Here is a 21,470-nt window from a genome sequence, read left to right on the forward strand (position 1 = left end):
AAGATATGTAATCTTCAAAACATGATATATCATAAGGAAATTTTTTCCTATGCAAAACAGATCATTTAAACCTACCTCCCTTCAACAAGTGAATAAACTACATTCATTTTGCGAAACTATCAACATTTACTCAGTTGGCATTTTTCTTGTTTCCAAGTTTTTGCTGTTACACACCATGTTGCAGTCAACAGCTTTTTGAAGATTGCGCCACTGATTCAAATGAGAGCATTGTTTGGTGGATAAAATTTTACAAGTGGAATTATTTGATCAATTGATGTAGATAGACCTTTATGAGAGCATCCCTGCTAGTTAATGCTATTTAAAAGCTTATTTTCTGGGTCAGTGAGATGGCACAGCAGATAAAGGCACTTGCCATCAACCTTGGCAACCTGAGTTTGATCCCCAGAATCCACGTGGTGGGAGAGGAGAACCAACTCTCACAAATTGTCCACTGACCTCCACACTCCAGTCATGAGAGATGTGTGGGAACACACAGACACAGAAACAGAAACACAGAGAGAGAGGAATAAATAAATATAATTTAAAATGTATAAATTTATTAATATTTAATAGTAATATTTAAAAGGTCTTTCAATCAGAAGAAATTGTCCTACTTCTCCATAATGCTTAATTTTTTCATTAATAAGGCTTAAGGGCTAAATGAAATCATTTTATAAATTTCCTAGTCATCATTCCTCATTACATTGTTTTCTGTATATTGCAATATTTTTATGCTGCAAATATTTTTCTCCTCTGCCTAAATTCTCAAATATATACATGGTGCTGTTTTTTGGTGTTGAGGATTGAACCAAGGGCAGCATACAATCTAAGCACTGAGGTCCACCCTAGGCTCCTACATGGGGCCTGTCTATTCCCATGATCTTTGTCACTATGCTCTAAACAGTTTTGCCATATCTATAAATAAAATCTAAGCTCAAACTACCTATTTTTTTACTCTTAAATGATACAAATACTTTTAAAAGATACAGAGTACACTTTTTTTTGTAAAGCTCTAATTAAAGCCAAAGCATTTCTAGCATTTTCTTTCACCATCTAGATGCACAATCTAGATGTATGCATCCCAGTTTGGAAAGCATATTTTCTAATCCTATGCTATCACTCTGCAGTTCTGATTGTTATAGCTTTATGGTATGTTTTGATATCTAGTGAAGCATTCTGTCATTATTTTTCCTTTAGTCTGTTCTTAGTAGTCTTCAATTATTCTTTCATACAATGCTATGATTGTCTCATCAGAACACACTTTTCCACATCCTTATATTCTAAAACCTTGTGCTATATTCTTAATCTTCCTCTTTATTACCTCCCATGGCTGCAACAACTATTCATTTCTCCCTGAGGACATTAGCATTGGGAGGAGGGGATTTATTCCATTTCTGGAATCATTGACTTGTTTCCTTGAGGGTTCCTTTGGTTGGTGGGTTGGCTGCTTTGGCTTTTATCTTCACTTTTCTTCTTAAAGGAACTTGTTAAATCTGTGGGTGTCCTTGCATGACTCTTAAAGAATGATGCCCACAACACTGCTAGGACACTGTGTACATGGGCAGGGCTCTCAAACGAGTGACAGAAATTGCACAGATGCTGCCTGGTTCTATCTGGTATGATGGCTTTTGCATCCACCTCTTGTTCTTTCACTTTCTCCAAGTGCATGCACCTGGTTCCGAGGCCAGTTTTTCTCTGAGAAGAAAATCAGTTTTTTCGCCCTGGCTCACCTGTTATCCTACCCAGCCCCTCATTCCTTCATCAGATCCCTCCATAATCAATAGGCACTTACTCTCTCCCATGAGATCCTATCCTGCTTGTCCCCTCTCTTTCTTATCTGTTTATAACAGACGGTTCCTTATCTAGTCTGCTTGTACTCTTAAAACTTCTTGAGGTCTTAGATAGACATTATGCCATGCCATGGATGGTGTTAATAGGCCGATAATGCAAGGGCTTTGAATTAATTCACCAAGACAGAAGCTCAAGATAGAGTTTATTAGATAGATACTCTGTGATACTGCTGCAGGAGGCAAGATGGTAGAGAGAACTTTCTCATTAAAGACATTCTAAAGGGCTGTTTTTCTGCACATGGAATTCGACATGGGCAGTCAGGTAGTGTTTCATTGTTAGTGTAGTGTCCTGTAATAATTGCAGATAGGGCTTATCATGGTTACCAATAGCTTGAATTTGAGGCAAATGATGGTCTTCACCTGAGTCAGAAATGGCTCAACTCAACCACCCATCCTAAACTGGCGTCCACATTTTGCAACTATCATAAGATTAACAATTTGTGGCCCTACTTAGAGGTAGCAGTGGCCTTGTTCTGAACCAGCCTTCTGAAAGGTAAGACAGCCTTGGTTTGAAGCAAGAATATCTCAGCCTAGCCATTTTTCCCAATATAGCATCTGTACTTTGAACAGCTATTTCCACCTCCCCCATACTTCAGTCTTCCTTTCTTGATATCTTTCATATCCTATGTAGCACACCTAAGGGACATACATGCATCTATTTAGCCAGTGGCTGCATGGAGAAGGGATGGAATGAATGGGGGAGTGGAGGGGGAAGCAGGCACAGCTCAAAGGCCTCAAGCTATGACTCTTTCATACATGGTCATGCACACAGGGTAGGGAGTATGTGCCTGCTAAGTTCTTTTTCTGCTCTTTCTTCCTCGTTTTGAAATCCTCCTGTTAGCTTTTCTACACAACATTTGCTTCAGAGTCTTCCACAATAATTTTGTTTGAACAGCCTCAAATTTGCAAGTAAATGATAGAGCAGGAGGAGAAGCAGACTGCAGCAGGATATTATTAAGCATCTCAGGCTCTGGTCTGACATTTTCCCTTCTCTGTCACAGTCTTTTGTTAAAATTGTGTAAGAGTAATCCCATTACACATGGGGATTTGGTTGGAGAAAGCCCCCTCCCATGCATAACAGAACACTCCAGTACTTACCCCCCTAAGTATGCAATAGCAAAGCATTTGCATAGACCCTACACAGATTTTCCTGTATACTTTAAAACATCTATAGATCACTTATAGTACTTTTTGCCATGTGAATAACTATTATACCATATATACTTATGTGTATGTGTGTATCATATGTATATGTATGCGCATATGCAATATGCAACATGCAACATGTAATACACTGTGCAGTGTTTGGGAACATGACAAGGAAGAAGGGTGTACATATTCAATACAGATGGAATTAAAAATATTTTTGACAGTTTGAATTGACAAATGCAGAACCTATGGGTACAGAAGGCCAGCTGCATTTTGTTCAAGAGGATGTTAGGGAGCACATATTTTTAAAATAAACTGAAATTGTTATCCAAGTTGTTCCTGAGGAGAAAAGGAATTTTCAGAGGTCATGTTTGAAATGGGGCTCTATGGTTCTTTTTAGTTACCTATTCTCTCTACCCAATGCCCTGAGAGTCAAGGACTGCTTCAACTATTTTAAGTGACCAGATGCAGTGACACACATTTGCATCCCAAGCTACACAAGAGGCCGAGGTAGGAGGGCCACATAAGCCCAAGAATTCATTCATGGTTAACTCTGGCAATATAGTGAGACCTTGTCTCTAACAGAATTTTTTTTATTATTGAGCTTTTAAAGTTTCATACAGCATTTCCCAATCAAATCCAGATCCCCTTAGCCATCCATGCCTCCCCCATCTCCCTGCCGAGCCCCATGCACTCTGCCATACATGCTAAGTCCTATTCATTCAGGTGTTTATACCCAAATGTCCTTCAGTGTACATGCATCCATTGAAATCTAGTCAGCCCTTCCAGTAGTCATCTGTAAGTCATACTCTCCCTCACCCAGTAGCAATCAGTCTCAAATATTTCTCAGCCTAGTGCTGGCCGGCCACCTATTTCTCACCTCCTCTTTGGGCCCTTGTTTAATTGAGCCGACATGGGTCCAACACTTGATGCCACCACTGCCACAGGTTCACATGAGCAAGCCTCCGGTGGCTTGGGAGCCTCTACCTCCCTGTGTTCATGAACCAGCCCTGGCTCTTACAATCTTTCCATCTCTTCCACAATGGTCCCTGAACCGTGGGTGGGTGAGGTTCCATATAGGAGTGCCATCATGCACTCTACAGTCTCTTATTCTCCAAAACTTGACCAGTTGTGGCCTTCTGTATGCATTGCATTCTGCTATACAAGGAAGCCTCACTGGTGAGAGTTGAGGGACCCATGAGCCCTCTCTCTACCCCTTATTCTGCTACGTTCCATGAACCTTGGCTGTAGAGATTCAACTGCAGATGTGTCACCCAGGACTGGGCATCTCCCAGACATATGTGCTCTGTGCCTGACCAGATGTGCAACTCTGCAGTAGCCTCCGTATGCTGCAAAAAGAAGCTTCTTTGATGAGTGCTGTAGGGCATGCTTGTCTGTAAATATAAGGATCAATATTTAGCATATAGTAAGAAGTGTCTTTTATCTTGAGAGATGAAAGATATAGGATTTTTTCCAGGATATATGTTCTCTCTTGCCATGTGTATTTGGCTGAGTTTACAGTGCCACTCGTGAGTTCCATCCCATTGAGAGGGCTTTAAATTCAATTAGATAGCTGTTGATTGCCCCCAGGATAACAGTGCCACTACTGCACCAATAGAGATAGTTTGCCATGCTGGTAGCCTTGGTTATTAAGCTTCAGGGCTGCGATGGACCATTGATTATTATTCTACCTTGGCAGTTTGCATATCATCACCTAGTGTTATGATAGCCAAACTTCTGTTGGAAGGCTTCCAGGTCAGTTCCCGCTCCATTGTTTCAAGTCCTGTATCCCAACTATGTCCTTTCCTCAACAGGAGGGTTTTATCTACTAGTTCTGGGAGATAACCAAGAGGTTTGGCAATATCCTGTGCTATTTTGGGAGTCTCCTGGACCACATACACCTACTACTCTAAGGGAGGTCTCTTCTGTCTGGTACTGCGTTCCCTTCCAAGCAGTTCCCAGGTATACATAAGCATTCATGTTCATTTCTCATAGGGTTTCTAGGGCATAACTTTTCCCTCTAGGTTTCCTAGCCCCCCAAGATTCACTCATCTCCATTGTTTTTCCTCCCATTATCCCCACCTTCCCCTCAATACATCCAGACTCCCCGCATCCTTCCTCTCCTGACTTCCTTCCCTTCCCCGCACCATGGCCCCTTGCATGTCCCTCCCTCCTCTCCTCTCTGCTGATTCCTCCCACTTTTTCCACCTCCCTCAGGTGTTCCCTACATCTGTTTCCTACTCTCCCCCTTTCAGGTTCTTTCTTTTCCTTTACCTCCTTGTATCCTTTCTCTTTTCCTGGCTCCTGGTGTTACATCAAAATTTATATATTCACATATAAGGGATTGGTGCTGCAATCTACAAATGAGGGAGAACATATGTTGCTTGCTTTTCTGTGTTTGTGTTACTTCTCAGTATAACAGTCTCTAGCTCTATCCATTTACCTGAAAATTTCATAATTTCGTCTTTTCTTCCTGCTGAGTAGAATTCCATTGTGTAGATGTACCACATTTTCATTATCTATTCATCAGCTGGAGGTCATTTAGGTTGTTACCATTTCTTAGCTATTTTGAAAAGAGCAGCAACAAACATGGATGTACAGGTATCTCTACAGTAGGATGAGTCCTCCAGTGGTATAACTGGATCATATGGTAGGTTGATTTTTAGTTTTTTGAGGGCCTAACAGAAAATTTCAAAGAAGACTAAGCGACTCCTCATGAGATATGAACATCCAGTGCCTCCTATTTCACTCAGTTGATAACTTTGATTTTATTCTTTTTTATCCTCCTCCCCTTACTCTTTCATCTAAGACACAGTCTTATATAGTTCAGATAGGATTCTTAATGCATTATGTAGCTAAGAATGACCATGAGCTTCTGATCCTCCAGCCTCTACTCCCTGAGTAGAGGGATTACAGATATCACCACCACATTCAGTTTATGCAGTGCTGGGGATCAAATCCACGCCTTTGTGAGTGCTAGGCAGGCACTACACCAACTGAGCACATTCTCTGACCCACTTTGATTTTTTTGTATTCTGATTTCTTATGAAAGGAGAAATAGAGGAAACAAGTATCAACAAAAGGAAAACTAGATTTTATTAAATGGTGACCTGGATTAATTCAAAATATTACATTACCCCATTAGGTCTTGGGGTTTGATTTTCCCCACAGAAAATTGACTACTTAACCTTCCTTTTGACATCAGTTTGTTTTACCTTCATACATTAAGAGTGTAATATGCTATGTTCAGCCTTAAAGTTTCTGAAGTTGAAAACTGTATTTCTTTGTAATTGTGGGTCATTTGATGGGGTAATGAACATGTTCTTCCACTTTGCTACTTTCCAAGATTTCTGTGGAACCATGATTATTGAAGGAGAGGAAGCTCCAATTGCCTACACACTGGATGATACCAAACCAGATGGCAACTATGCCGCTATAATGGGGTAAGGCACGATTATGGTATTTTATCTATATTCATTGTTGGAAAGATAACAAAATACTATTGATTAAGGGGAGTGTGGGGACATGGGAGGAATTGATGGGGGACTGGGAGGGATGGAAATAATGAAAGACAATACTCCTATATGAAATTATCAAAAATACAATATTAAAAATAAAACAAAAGTGTCTTCTAATGAATAAATATCTAGAATTCACATGTGAATAACCTTTAGAATTTTGTTGCATTAATTTTAGGCTTCATAGTTAGTAATGCAGTAGATAATATTTTTCACAGGCCATCTTTATATGATATTAAGATATTACTTGGGGTATTTTACTAAGAGAAGTGTTTTACTAAGAGTATTTCTTATGGAGTCTGTGTGAGCTTCTGTGTTAGTTACTCTGTTTTCTGTTGCTATAGCAAAGTACTTAAGACCAAGAAACTTATTACAAAAAGAGGTTTTGTAGCTCACAGTTCTGGAAGTCCAAGATCATGGCACCAGCACTTGCTTCACTTATGATGAAGGCCTTGTACTACTCTTTACATGGCAGAAAAGTGGAAGGAAGTGGGTATTTGCCATGAAATCATATGGCAAGCAAGCAAGCAGAGGAAGCAAAATTTGCTACTCTTCCAAGAACCAATCCACTCTTATGGGAACAATCCAAAATTGTGAGGCCCCATCACCTCTCAGTGCTTCCAAATTGTGAATGGAATTTCAATTTGAGTTTTGGTGAGGACAACACTATTTAAATCACAATAAACGTTATTTATGTGGGATATTGAAATTTTCTGAGTCCCACTATAAATAAGTGAGGGCCATTCCTATACATTACTAGCCACAGAAGACCAACATAGATGGGGTCAGTACTTGAACTAAAGAGGTATTTACCTGGAGCAGCTAAAATTGAGATGGCCAACAGAAAGCCATGATGAGAACAGGAAGGTCAAAACCACTTATTAAGTTGAAAGCAATTATAGGGCTGGAAATGAGACAGACTCTTAAAGGTTGACTATTAGGGGGGACATCATGGGAAAGATAGGACCAAAGAGTAAGAAAGCACTGAATGGCTCGGATGCAGCATTAAGTAAGCATTTGAGGCTCAGGGTCCCTCCCTATTGGTCACCAACATGATGGAGGATAGTGGATCAATCATTACGTTATCCTATACAGAAATCATGGCTAGTCATTCACTATTAGTCCCTTGATTCTCCAGAGCAAGAAAATACTTCTTGGTGTCAGAAATGTAGCATGTAAACAGTGAAACTATGAGCATAAGGTAAACGAGTATGTAGATGGTTTCTTCTGCATGCTACATTGGGCATGTGCAACAATAGAAATGTAGTTGAGATGAAGGACAGTATTAATTTATCCTTTTTTTCTTGTTTGCATGTTTTAGGTTTATCCTTGCTCATAAAGCCAGAAAACTGGCACGTCTCACCAAAGAAGAAAGGTAACAAAAATTGTTCCCTCCCCTCTTCCTTCCCTCCCTCCCTCCCGCTGTCCTCCATCTCTTTTCTTTCTGAACTGATAGGAAGTTTATTTCTGAGCAAAAGCACTTTCAGGAGAGAGTATGAGCTCTCAAAAAAGTTACCTTTTCCCTTCATTTCCCTCCTTCCTTTTCCTTTCTTTCTTTCTTTCTTTCTTTCTTTCTTTCTTTCTTTCTTTCTTTCTTTCTTTCTGACTACTTTCTTGCCTTTCAATGTTTCTTAACTTTTTAACTTACAGACCGCCTTATATTATGTGTATTGCTAATGCTTGTGTCTGTTATGTTAATCATAAGAGTCTGATATAAAGTTTCAGTGCTTATAACTTGAGTCAAGTATTCAAAAATGTTCATTGAGTTTATTGTGCATAAGACATCATGCTAAGAATGTGAACATTATAAAAATAGCTATAACCCAGGAACTGAAATTTTGCTTGTGGAGGAGATAACCAAGTACAGAAATTACTAGGTTACAGAACACTACATAAAAATGCATAGCAAATACATATTATCAGTCCAAAGAGACTAATTTCTCTGGAGGTGGCGATTTCTTCTGGTAATTAGTATTCACCACTGACAATTATGTATTCTGACACCACTACTGATGACATAGTTACCAACTAAAAGCCTGAATGACATTACAAGTGTATTCTTCCTGTCTGATTCAGCTCGCTCCTCCATAACAAATGCCACATTTGTGGGTGGCCAGGGCTGTGGTGATCTGACTGGACCACACATCTAAAAATGACTCTATTTCAAAGGTTATGATGTGTTATCTGTTTGACTCACTGCTGGCTCTCCAGTGCCTGAAACAAATCATTTCCCAATTTGTCTTTTAATCATGTTCATAGATTGGTTGTCATATAATATAAAAATAATTTATTTTATGTGGTGAAATTTATCCATTTATAATTTGCTTATAAACTATCAAACACAGACTAAATTTATCCATTTATAATTTGCTTATAAAGTATCAAACACAGACTAACTTTATCCATATATAATTTGCTTATAAACTATCAAACACAGAGTTTCAGATTCCAAGATATACATTTTTTCATCACACATTTTTCTGCAATTATAGGCTTAAGATATGTAGCTATACATATGTATATATATGAGTGATAGAGAGATACAGAAGAAGATGAGAGAGAGAGAGAGAGAGAGAGAGAGAGAGAGACTGGCTGACTGACTTGCTACCTAGCTTAGTCTGCTCCTTGGCTCACAATGTAGCCCAGATTAGCTTTGAACTCACAGTCTTCCTGCCTCCATCTCCTGAGTGCTGAAATTCCAGGCATGGACCACCATGCTCATATCTGGATTCATTTGCTATCTGAAAATCTTCCATTCTTCTGAAATATATTTTGATGTAAGAAGTCATGCAGAAGCGGGGGGTGTGGGGAAGATAACTATTGACAGTTGATGGCTGCTGGGGGTGGGGTCGGTTTTCTTTAGGGGTGTGGTACCTGGTAGGTCAGTCATGCTCCTGTGGATCAACTCACACTCATGAGTATATGGGCATGAAATATAGGATTCGATGTAGTGTTTTATAAAGTAAAAGAAAGAAGACATGAAGTTGGGGTTAGGAAGGTAGGAATAAATCTGGGAGGAATTATGGGAAGTAGTGGGGGAGTGAATATGATCAAAATGCATTGTATGAAATTCTCAAATTGTTAATCAAATATTCTATAAAAAGGATTGCAGAATCATTTCCTTCATGGGCAACCATTTTATTGAATAAATTATTTTCTCCAAGAATGTAAAATGTCTACCTTCATACATTCTAGCCCTCCTGATATATTTGGTTCTTTTTCTGAATTTAATTGCATTTCTTATTCTGTCACCATTCCTCTTTTTGTGACAAACTATTTCAGAGTAGGAGAGGGAAGGGAAGAAGGGAGGGAAGGGGAGAGAGGAAGAGAGAGGAAGGGGGGATTTTATATATTTTTGCTTATAGAACAAGTCCTTAGATTTAAAACAATAATAGTACTTTTAAAACTCATTGCCAAGCTTTAAATTATGTTTTAAGATCCCCTCGTGCATTACCAGTCTATAAAAGCCAGTGTTGAAATAGCTGTGTTTGTTTATAGAAATATTATTGAATAGTCTTATCTTAATTAACCACTTTGTTCATTCTAATTGACTAATTATCACTGTTGGCTTGCTTCCAATTTTCCCACTAGGCTTAAGAGCTATTATAAATAAGTATGAGTAATAATAAATGAGTATTTATTATATACCATTATTGGGCTGGGAACACTATATTCGTAGTTTTCAAACTTGAGAATCACCTGGAAGGCTTATGGAACATAGACTGCTGTCACTCCACTCTCCTTTCTGAGTTAAGAAGTCTCAGGCAGGACTTGAGAATAATCATGGCTAAATTGTCATGTGCCCCCAGTGATTCAGGTATAGCCTCGTTTTACTTTCTTGAAGATTTAGCAACAGTCTCACTTCATTCATATTTGTGAGCTCCTAATTTTAAGACATTAGACATAGGATAAACTTTTTTTTCAAAAATTAAAATGAAGCTGGATATGCTTGCACTTACCTGCAATCACAGCACTTGGGAGGCCCCAGCTGGGAGGACGGAGAATTTGAAGTTAGCCTGTGCTACATAGCAAGATACCATCTCAAACAAAGCAAAATAAAACAATAATTGATTAAAATGAAATCTCAAAGTGGAAGCAATGGTACCCAGAGTCTTTTTCTTTAAGGAAATAGGCTCCTCTCACTTTTTCTTCCCCTCTCTTTGCTCCTTCACCTTTATTTTTGTCAGTAAATCATTTCTCTGTTCCACAGATTGAAGAAACTTTGTGAATTGTATGCAAAAGTCCTGGGCTCCCAAGAAGCTCTCCAGGTAAGACCATTTCCCAGCCTTTTCCCAATGGAGAGAGGCCTTTCTTTTTCCTGAAGGGGTCCCCAGGAATGGATTCATTCAACTGGGACCATAGAGCTCAATTTTTACCCAATGGACTAAACAGAAGGGTCGGCACATGACTGGTTGATTTATTAGTGGTTCCAGAAAGTGTGAACCCTGGCTGTGCTGGTGATGTGTCAAGGCCTTGTGATATTCTCTGGCTTAGGTGGTAGTACACTTGTCCCCAGATTGAGAGCGCTCCCTGACACAGGCTATTGGGTGACATCAGATTGTAACTGAAGTTCTCCAGCAAGTTGTAAGGTGGTTCATTGGAGAACCTCAGCTAATGATGAAAACAGTTGTCTTTGTATTTCCCAAAAAGGTGATCAGTTTTTATTTGAGAAAGGTTCTTGTTCTAAGAAGAATGTAGATGATTAATTTCCAGGGATGAAAAGGAGCTTCTCCTGTCCTGTATGCTTTTTGGCTCAGAGAGTGCCCCTTGCTTTGCTTTAGTTTTGTGTGGAAGGCAGAAATTTCAGAGACGAAGGACAGGGGAAAGAGAAAGTTCAACTTTTCTTCTGATTGGCTGCAAAGAGCCAGAGAAGGATGCTTAGGAGGCAGCAACAGCCCACAGATGCCAGGACACAACATGATGATACACATCACAAGAGATTTAGGGCCATTAACCCATCAGGTAGGTCCTCATACTTGATAAATAGGGTGCCTTACAAATGACCATCCAAAGTTAGCTAGTCAGCTACATTATTGAAAAAAAAAATGAACAAAACAGTTTTCAAAATCTATTTGTAGCCAGGTGTCATGGTGCATGCCTTTAATTCCAGCACTCCAGATGCAGAAGCAGGCAGATCTCTGAGTTCAAGTCCAGCTTGATCTACATAGTGTGTTCCATGCCAGCCAGTATTACATAGTGAGACCTTGTCCCGAAAATCTATTTTAAATACTTGGCTATATTCATTTTACTGTTTCAAAGTGATGTTTCTCTACAGATTGTTCATTGCTGGTTCTTCTCACCCCAGGTATTCAGGACTGAACCTAAGGAGTCCACGTGATAGGCATGTGCTCTATTATAACTGGACTGTACCTCTGACCCTCATTTTTATAAAGAATTCAAAATTTGTAAAAATCTAAGCTAAAATACTCCATATTCATGTCTAAATTACATTTTCTAGATCAATGGGTGTTTACAGTGCCACATAAGTGACTACATACCATAAAACATTACTTTAACTGCTTGTATACCTTCCCTTAGCAAAGGTCACCCCTAACAAAACCATGAACTTTCTTGGTCAACCACTCTTTTAAGCTATGTCTTTTCAAAACATTTCTCAAAATGATTAGACAATTAAAACTTCCTAAAGAGTTAAAAGAAAAGTTAAAGTAGAAACAAAAAACTATGCTGATGAATGGTCACTAAAGACATGCATGTTCAGGAAGAATAGTGCAATCATTCTAGTGCTTGAAAGGTAGAAGCAGGGGAATCAAGAATCTCAGGCCAGCTTATACTACATGAATGGGTCCTGCCTCAAAATAAGTGATATGCTATGTATCAACAAATGAGAAAACTTTCCAAAGTTCGAATTTCTTCAAAGCTTATTACTTCCAACATTTATGATTTTATTCAGAAACATCAGGATAAGGAGATTCTATTTCAGAAATATAGTCAGAACTCCACATGCAAGTTCTGAATCTGTGGATTCAACTAGCCATGGTTGGAGAGTATCTGAAAAAATTGCACCTGTACTGAACATTCAGCGCGATAACTATTTATATAGCCTTTATATTGTGTTAGATACTATAAATAATTTAGAGAAAATTTAAAGTATCCAAGAGGAGGCACACATGTTATATGCAAACACTGCAACATTTTTATAAGGGGTTTGATCATCTGGTCCTTTTGTATCTATGGGAAGGAGGGAGTCTTGGAATCACTGCTCATCAGATTCTAAGGGACAGTTGCAAGTACTTCTCTACTATGATGTCTACTATAATGTGCTTGATTTGTGCTGGGCTAGGTATCTTCCTTTGTCTCTCTTTCCAACCTTTATCCTTCTGCCTTACAGCCAGTCCATTATGAAGAGAAGAACTGGTGTGAGGAGCAGTACTCCGGGGGCTGCTACACCACTTACTTCCCTCCTGGGATCATGACCCAATACGGAAGGTGAGGTCAAAGGGTGTCAGCCTGTGACTGAGATCCCCTGCAGTAAATCCAAGCTCTTAATAGGTTAATACCACTTTCCCCCATGATTTTGATGTCTTAAAAATGCCAGAGAGAAATAAGATCCCCAGTTTCCTTTGTATGTCATGAATATTTCACGTGAAGTCGCTATAATTCTTCACCATTGTGCTACTTTTCCACTCTTCATTCGTCTGGAGAAGCAAGCCCAAATCAATATAACCAAAGAAAGGTGCCACATAAGAAGATCACTTAAGATAGCCAGAACGTTCACTTGTATTGCCAGTAAAGTGTCCTAATACTGAGTTCAGAACTCAAGAAACTTCCTCAAAAGCACGTCTGTGTCAACATAGGCACAGCATTATCAACTCAGAATTAAAGACCAGGCATGAAAGGGCTTAGGTGTCTATTCTGACTCCACCAACTTAGTTATCCTGGATAAGTCACTTCTCATCCCTGGATTTTGCTTTTCGTAGTGAGTAGATAAGAAAGCACAAGATGGTGCACACCAGATGATAACCAGTATGTTGATCACAGCGTGAGTTGATTTTTAGCAACTTTATTACGTTTATAACATGCCATAAAATTCACCCATTCAAAGTTCACAGTTCAATGGCTTTTAGCACTCACAGCATTGTATATCTAAGTACAGCCAATTATGCTGAGTTTAGTGTGTTTGATGATAATAACAAGGTATGAACTGATTAACATTATTCTGATTATCCTAGCACCACTAAACAAAGCAATAATTTAATGCCAAGAGCTCAATCTAAAGAAAATGTAAGATAGGGAAAGGCAGTTGAAGGTATACGACAAATAGAATATGAGTAAATTGAGGTAGCTGCTCAAGCTTGCCATGACAGCCAGTGGAGGAAGGATTCAAACTTGCTTATCAGCAAATACATAATGACTTTGGAGAGCATTTTCCTTATCTTCTTGCAGATGCCAAAATATCATCCAAGAGAAAATTCTGGGGCTAAAAGGTACTGCCTGATAAACTCCTGGGTCATTAGGTTATTTTTCAGATATACCAAATATAATATAGGTCACTAGTAATCATTCATTCAGCAGGTATTTGGGTAAGTGGTAGCCATTTGCTGAACACTGCTGGAAGCTTCAATATCAAGGATATCCTGCCCTGCTGAGAAGCTGACATTGTTGGGGGGAGTAGAGGGGATGGAGATAGGACAAAATGTGCAGGACTGAAATGAGTGCTCTTGTTGTGGGTATATAAATACCCAGAGGAACAATAGAATTGCAAGCTCACCTTACATAGCAAAATATGCAATGGCTTCGTAATGCACTTACCGTTTAAGGGTTGTAGGGGGCTGTGCTGGCTAGCTTGTGTCACCTGGGTTGAGGGAGCCTCAATTGGGGAATTTCCTTCATTGGACTGGCCTGTGGCCATGTCCATGGGGCACCTTCTTGATTGTTGAGTGATGTGGGAGGGCCCAGCCCACTGTGGGTGGTGACGCCCCTGGGCAGGTGGGCCTGTGTTGCATAAGAAAGCAGGCTGAGGAGGGGCCAGGGGAGCAAGTCAGTAAGCAGCATTCCTCCATGGCCTGTGCTCCAGCTCCTGCCTCCAGGCTCCTGCCCTGAGTTACTAGCTTGGGCTCCCGGATGAACTTTGACCCGGGATATGTAAGACAAATAAACCTTTCCCTCCCCAAGTTGGTAGTGGTCAGAGTGTTTTGCCACAGCAATGGAGAAACAACAAGGTTTAGGGGCAGTAGAAGGCTCCTGGCATGCAGTCTGGGCAAATGATATGGAAGCAATCTGTGATGGTTTGAATGGGCAATGTTCCCAACAGGCTCACATGTTTGAACACTTGGTCACAAGTTAGTAGCACTATTTCTGGAGGTTTAGGCAGTATGGCCTTGCTGGAGGAACTATGTCACTGGGAGCATGCTTCGAGAGTTCACAGCCTGGTCCCATTTTGAGTTTTGCTCTGCTTCCTCTTTGCCATTGGAGATATGAGGTCTCAGCTTTCTGCTCTGGTTGCGATGCCTGGGCATGCTGTTGTGCCTCTCTGCCATGATGGACTCTTTAACCATCTGGAACCCTATGCCCCAATGAACTCTTCCTCCTAAAAGTTGCCATGGTCATGGTATCCTATCACAGCAACAAAAAAGTAATACACAGCCAATTCTTGGAATCCATCAAGTTCTTATAAGGTTTTGATCAAAGGTCAGTGTGGCTGGGCTGTAAGTGATATCGACAACAGAATGGTAAGAATTAGAGCAGAAAGAGCTGTAGGATCCTTTGTGTCATATGATCAGTTACAGGTTATAACACTTCATCGCTAACAAAGAAAGACTACCACTACATTGGTTTGGGTTTTGGTTTTGTCTTAAATCCAAAGTGCAGTATGATTTGGTTTCTGACCACTGAGTAATAAGTTTTACACTCAGTCCTGTAGAATGTCAGGAAAATGTTTGTGGGAGTGGGGAACAAAGAACAACGGCCAGTTGCACAGATCCCAGAGAGTTGTGTTAGTTTTTCTGTCAGTTATACCAAATACTTGACAAAATAACTTTTTTTCCTCATGATTTAGAGGTGTCAATTCATCATGACATCATAGCAGAGAGTAAGCAGAGAACAGTCACAAGAAAGGGCCAGGGCAAGAGAGAGCCTCCAAAGACCTGCTCTCGGTGACTTATTTCCTAGAACAGACCCTTCCTTCTGCAGTTCCATCACCTCCCAGTAGTCTGTTCAAATTTTGAATCCATCAGTATTGCCTTCATCATCTAATCTTCTCTGTAAACTCAGACACACCCAGAGGGGAAATGTGTTAACTAAGATGAGCATGGGTGTGACCTCTGGATAGCCCTTATCTGATCATGGAAACCCGGGATAAGATGAATAGTGGCTTGTTAGTGCTTCTTTTATGGTGTTATTGTACAAGTAACAATGAACTGCCCTTTCTTACGGGCAAAGTGCTGTGTCCCTTTCATCTGTTTGCATAACATGTGGGTACTGTGTGAACTGTTGATGGTGATATGTCATACAACACAGAGAAGATAAACATAGAGACCTTGACTTCTAGTTGACATAGTTTAAATGCTGACTATTTTCTAGCAGTCAGGCTCTTGCTGAGTCACTGCACATTTCTCCCAGCTTCAGTTTGCTGATATGCAGCATGATACAATAACTAGTATCTCTGCCATAGAGTACTTATAAAGATTAGAAAGAAGACAGAGTATAGCACAGAGATGAAGTTTTGCCAGGTGGCCAAGATCAGGTTATAGAGTTAGATTGCCTGACTTCAGCTACTACCTCTGCTAACTCTCTCTCTAGGGACTAGAGTTTGTCTCTATGGACTAGACTTTATCTTTGTTGCTGCCTAGGTATCAGGAAGCAGACTCTGAAGCAACAAGTAGACAGGATAGAAATCAGATTGTACCTTTAGGATTAACACCTATAGAAGGGACAGGAAGGAAGCAAGAGCCGGCAGAGAGAGAAGCTGGATGGCGATACAGTTCCAACAAAGGTGCCAACTGAGCCCATGGGGAGTTCTGGAAGTAAAGCAGCTCTTCTAAGTAGTCTCATGTTGTGATTTGTGTGGCTTGAATCCTTATTGGCTCATACTAGTCAGTCACTGAATGTAGTTGCTGCTAGGAGGATGCATGAGGTTATTTTCTTCAGTGCAGGTAGTCATGTCCAAAGAGTGCCAACATCAGAATATCTTCTGAAAGGACTTCCAGCAATGGACAAGTCCTACATTCTTGATGGCACATCACAATAGCCATCAAAGTCTACCTCTATATTATCATCTGAAAAATATGGGTAGTAATATTATTGAGGTTGGGGGAAGAGTTATTCAATTTGAAGAGCTGGTACCCAACAAATTTTAACTGTTATAATTTGACTCAGTAATGCTGAAACCTAGTTGACTCATGTGCTCAGTGGATGGTAGTTATGAGCCAGCCATAAGACTCTTTTTACTGCTCATGGTCACTGATGCTAACCATCTTAGAAATCACAAGACCATCCCTTTTAAGAGGTTGGTAAGGGTTGGGGTTGTAGTTCAGCAGTAGAGCACATGCCTAGCATGCAGAAAACTTTATGCTTGGTCTCCAGTGGGACAAGAATAAGACAAAGCAAACAACCAAAAGATAAAAAATAAAAATGTGTGGAAGATAGAGCTTCTTGAGAAGAAATTGTCCTGTTCATTGGTGGAATAACTAGGTGAGAAATTAGAGACACATGTCACTTCCCCATGTAAAGGACCCACAGATGACTGGATTACTATGCTCATGCAGTGTCTCACTTCATAAGTGTGAAGCAAATATGTACTTTGCCCCCACTGATGTCAGCTCCTTTCCCTGATGGCTCTTAACACAGGAGTATAAACATTTGAGCTTTTGTTTCATTGTGCTAGTGACAAAGATGATAGAAGGGTTGGAGAAACCTAAGGAACATTATTCCATGTTGCCAATATCCTCTGGAAGTTTTGAACCTGGGGAACTGGCCTTGCCTGATCCTCTTGAGAAATCTCATATATGGCTATCTGAGAGCAATGATATTTACTACTTTGCTTTTCTTCCCAGGGTTCTACGTCAGCCAGTGGGCAGGATTTTCTTTGCAGGCACTGAGACTGCTACACACTGGAGTGGCTACATGGAGGGGGCTGTGGAGGCCGGCGAGAGGGCAGCCCGAGAGGTAGGGCCCAAGGTCATAGGCAGGGAGGAAGGAGGCACTCAACGGCTTAATAAGCAGCCCAAAGATGCCTGAGATTTTGGCAGCAATCTTCCCCTCATACTTCCAATTTGAAGACCCAGGAAACACCATCATGACAGCAGTTTTAGGTGAAGGGAAAGCCTTAACCAAAGAGAATAATGAAAATATCTAATATTTCACCAAAAGGTGGGGTGGGGGGAACCCATGTAGCTGTACGTAAAGCGTCCTGCTCTTTTAGAGCACCTAAGTTTGAATGTGCATATACTCACACACAGGTACATAATTAAAAATAAAATAAACCTTTTAAGGGGGCTACAGATGTGGCTCAGCAGTTAAGAACATTGACCAGTCTAGCAGAGGACCCAGGTTTAGATTTCAGCACCCACATGGTGGCTGACAACCATCCATGACTCCAGTTCCAGGGGATCTGGCACCTTTTTCTGATCTCCTTGGGCATTGCATGACATAGGTGCACTTACACATATGCAGGCAATACACCCATACACATAAAAATTAAAAATAATAAATAAAAATGAAATAAACTTTACAAAAAGCTTTTTATAATATCTAGGTCTGATATTATAGAATCATATATGTTTCTATTAGGCCTCAGAATTCATTTTTATCTTTTTTTTATTCTACCATTCTTTTAAATCTCGTTTCCATTAAGACATGTTCACAAATGCTAAAATTTACAATGAAACTAATGGTTGGAGCATCTTATACCGTAACTAAAAGAGTTTTGGTAGACTTTTAAAGGTCAACTGGACCACTCTGACCTTTACCTTGGTATTTTTGGTGGCTATCCCAAGGAACATTCACTTAGTTCTTTATTTCTAAAGTAGAAGAGAGATAGTATATATTTTGCTATTTGTCATGGTGATCCTGCATTTCAGATTCTGCATGCTGTAGGGAAGATTCCAGAAGATGAAATCTGGCAGCCAGAACCACAGTCTGTGGTAAGTTATATTTCATAAATGTATTTATCTTTGCTCTAGAATGATTGTTACCAAGAGGAACACACTTTTTGGTGCAATCATTCCATAAGTGATTCAACATGTGAATTTCTAAATAGCATGAGTTAGAACAGGAATAACAGATTTAGATGGACTTTAATAATTTTGTAGTGCTGAATCCCTTATATTAATACAAAAATATGATTTTTAATGATAAGGAGATATTTCTCAGAGAGTTCTAGACTTATTAAGAAGTCAAAAGGGGATGGAAGTATAGCTCAATGGCAGAATGCTTGCTTAGCATGCGTAAGGCCCTGGGTTTGAGCTCCAGCACCACAAGTAAGGAAGAAAAGGAAGAGAAAGAAAAAATGAAAGAAATAGAGAGAGAAAGACAAAAACATTGCTTGGAATAAAAACTCAATGTCTATTGAATGACTATTTATCTCAAGAAGAAGTACGAAAAGAAAGTTTATTATTTCCTATCCAGAGGTAAAGGGATGGACAAAATGGATCGCATTTAAATTAATTTCCCATACACTTTCTTCTGTAATAAAATTCTAGAACATTTTTGTGGCTTGGAGGGACAATGCATAAGACAGAATTGTAAAGTACAAGAATTAAAATGTCAGTTATTCCTCTATCCTCTGAAACATTAAGCCAAAGAGAAGAGCTCTGACACTCCAGAATCATTGTCCTAGTGCTTCTGCTACAGATGGAATGGTAGGCTGAGGGGACCATCGATTTAGCCCCTGAACAAACATTTATAATGCATGTGTTGTGCATGGGCCATTGCAGTCATGGAACAGCAATGCATTCAGGTGGGAAGATCAATAATAACCCTAAAGTACAATTCTGACATAGAGGACATACTGAGAGGAAAATGTAAAAAGTGAGGCTAATTCAGGATTGGGCTGCAGAAAGAGTCCCTATGGAACTGACCTAAAAGGTCTGGGGGAGAGAGGGAGGTGAGTCATTTTATCGAGGAAATATTATGTTTAATAACCCAGAGGCTGGAAATAACAAACTACTCTAAAGATCCTGGAAGAAATATAATGCTTCTGGAATGGCATGAGCAACCCTGTATTGACATAAATGTTCTGTGAACCCAGGATGTCCCTGCACGGCCTATTACCAGCACCTTCCTGGAGAGACACTTGCCATCTGTGCCAGGCCTGTTAAGATTGCTTGGATTGACCACCATCTTTTCAGCGACGGCTCTTGGCTTCCTGGCCTACAAAAGGAGGCTTCTTGTGAGAGTCTAAAGACAAGTCATCTGCAAACACGGTCTTCTACTTGGCGTGCTACTTGGCATGAAGGCATTGGGAAGGGGTTGTGGTAGAATCCTATGAAGACATGAAAGATGTAGACTATCTCTTTCCCCATTTTGACCCCTTGTTTGCATGGTGTCCCACCCATTTCCAAATTTCCTGCCCTCAGAATCTTTAAAAGAGTTACATAGGCTTGCTTAAACTTCTTATTCTTTCACAACATGCCTCTCCATGCACCCAAGTTTTTTCACACCTCTGTGGTTTTGTGATTTTTTCTTTCCTCCTATCTGTGACAACCTCACCTTTCCAAGTTCTCTGCAATTGTCCTTATAATCCTGTCTTATTGTATCTGGAAGATCATAGATACTATCTAGAGCTCACCTTCTATTTTAGAATTGAATAAACTAAATACAACAGAGATGGAACTTAATCACACAAGGTCCGTAATAAGCCACTTGTGTTTGGCTAACTGGAACACAAGTTCAACGCTTTTCCTAGCTTCTAAGATGTATTCACTAGTTCTCCTCTGCCCTCCTCTATCTTATGTAATGTCTGAGATAGTTGTCCCTGTATGGATTTACCTCTGTATTCAGTGGTCTTGTGCTACTCAAATGCTACTCAGTAAATATCCTTAAGTCTTGCTGTCTTATGCACTGTCTCCAGCTTATTTTAATTTTTCTTGAGAGTAGGGCTCTTGTCTTTGTCTGTCTGTTGTATCATCCACTATGTTTCCATACAAAGGTCAAAACACACTTGGGTAATTAAAAATAAAACTTGGGTAATTAAAAATAAAACCATATGTTTACTGTCTTTTCTCTTTGGGTAATGACTTTCAAGGATTGGGGATGCTAAATCAATACTTGGTATTAGGCATATAATTGAGATTTGAAAGCATTTAATGAAAATTTTCTCAAACCTAGATGATATGTGTATTTTGGTGGTGTGATCTATCATGGGCTCAAAAGTGTGAGCTTGGTAAGTGACTTATAATTGTACAGTAAGGATGCTATAAGACACAGCTCCATGCTCCCATCCCCTGCCACAGTCTGTCGAAATAATAGACATTAACAAGCAAGATGCTTAACCTATTCAAATAATTATAATACTTCGGTTGACCTTTCATTTTCCTTATAAAATGCAAAGCTTTTTACTAGGTACACCTATTAATTTAAAACTACAGCTTCACAGTCCATTAAGTACTATTTGAATGACTTTTTAAATGAGATCATCATTTTGAAACATTCATTGCTTTTGAATCCCAAGGTCGATTTTTATCAGGATATATTTTAAATCCATAAACGACCATTTTCAACACTATATTTTAGAAAATGAAGCTGATTATTGTTAACATAAGTGAAATTTAAGAAGTCTCTTAGAATTAGTAATCATTAATATAGTTTCTGATTTAAAAAATATTTTATTTGTTATTTTTATGTGTATGAGTATATTTCTTGCATGTATGTAAGTGCATCTGTGTCATGTAATGCCCACAGAGGTCAGAAAAGGTAGTTGGATTTCCCTGGAACTGGAGTTATGGATGGTTGTTAGACACCACATGGGTGCTGGGAATGGAATCCACTCCACGTT

The 21,470-nt window shown here is 39.6% G+C and overlaps 1 protein-coding gene across 1 annotated transcript in view; it reads left to right on the plus strand.

Annotated features, from left to right (window-relative positions):
- Maob (monoamine oxidase B) overlaps window positions 1-20,677 on the plus strand; it is a 128,756-nt gene extending 108,079 nt beyond the window's left edge. Inside the window, exons 9-15 of the mRNA XM_008831238.3 lie at window positions 6,346-6,442; window positions 7,839-7,892; window positions 10,728-10,785; window positions 12,867-12,964; window positions 17,530-17,641; window positions 18,556-18,618; window positions 19,725-20,677. Of these exons, the coding sequence (XP_008829460.1) occupies window positions 6,346-6,442; window positions 7,839-7,892; window positions 10,728-10,785; window positions 12,867-12,964; window positions 17,530-17,641; window positions 18,556-18,618; window positions 19,725-19,877 (635 nt within the window). The 3' untranslated portion in view covers window positions 19,878-20,677. The remainder of the gene's footprint in view (window positions 1-6,345; window positions 6,443-7,838; window positions 7,893-10,727; window positions 10,786-12,866; window positions 12,965-17,529; window positions 17,642-18,555; window positions 18,619-19,724) is intronic.
- Window positions 20,678-21,470: the final 793 nt, after the last annotated feature.

This window comes from Nannospalax galili, unplaced genomic scaffold (assembly GCF_000622305.1).
Source record: "Nannospalax galili isolate Female #2095 unplaced genomic scaffold, S.galili_v1.0 scaffold2350, whole genome shotgun sequence".
Lineage (NCBI taxonomy): Eukaryota > Metazoa > Chordata > Mammalia > Rodentia > Spalacidae > Nannospalax > Nannospalax galili.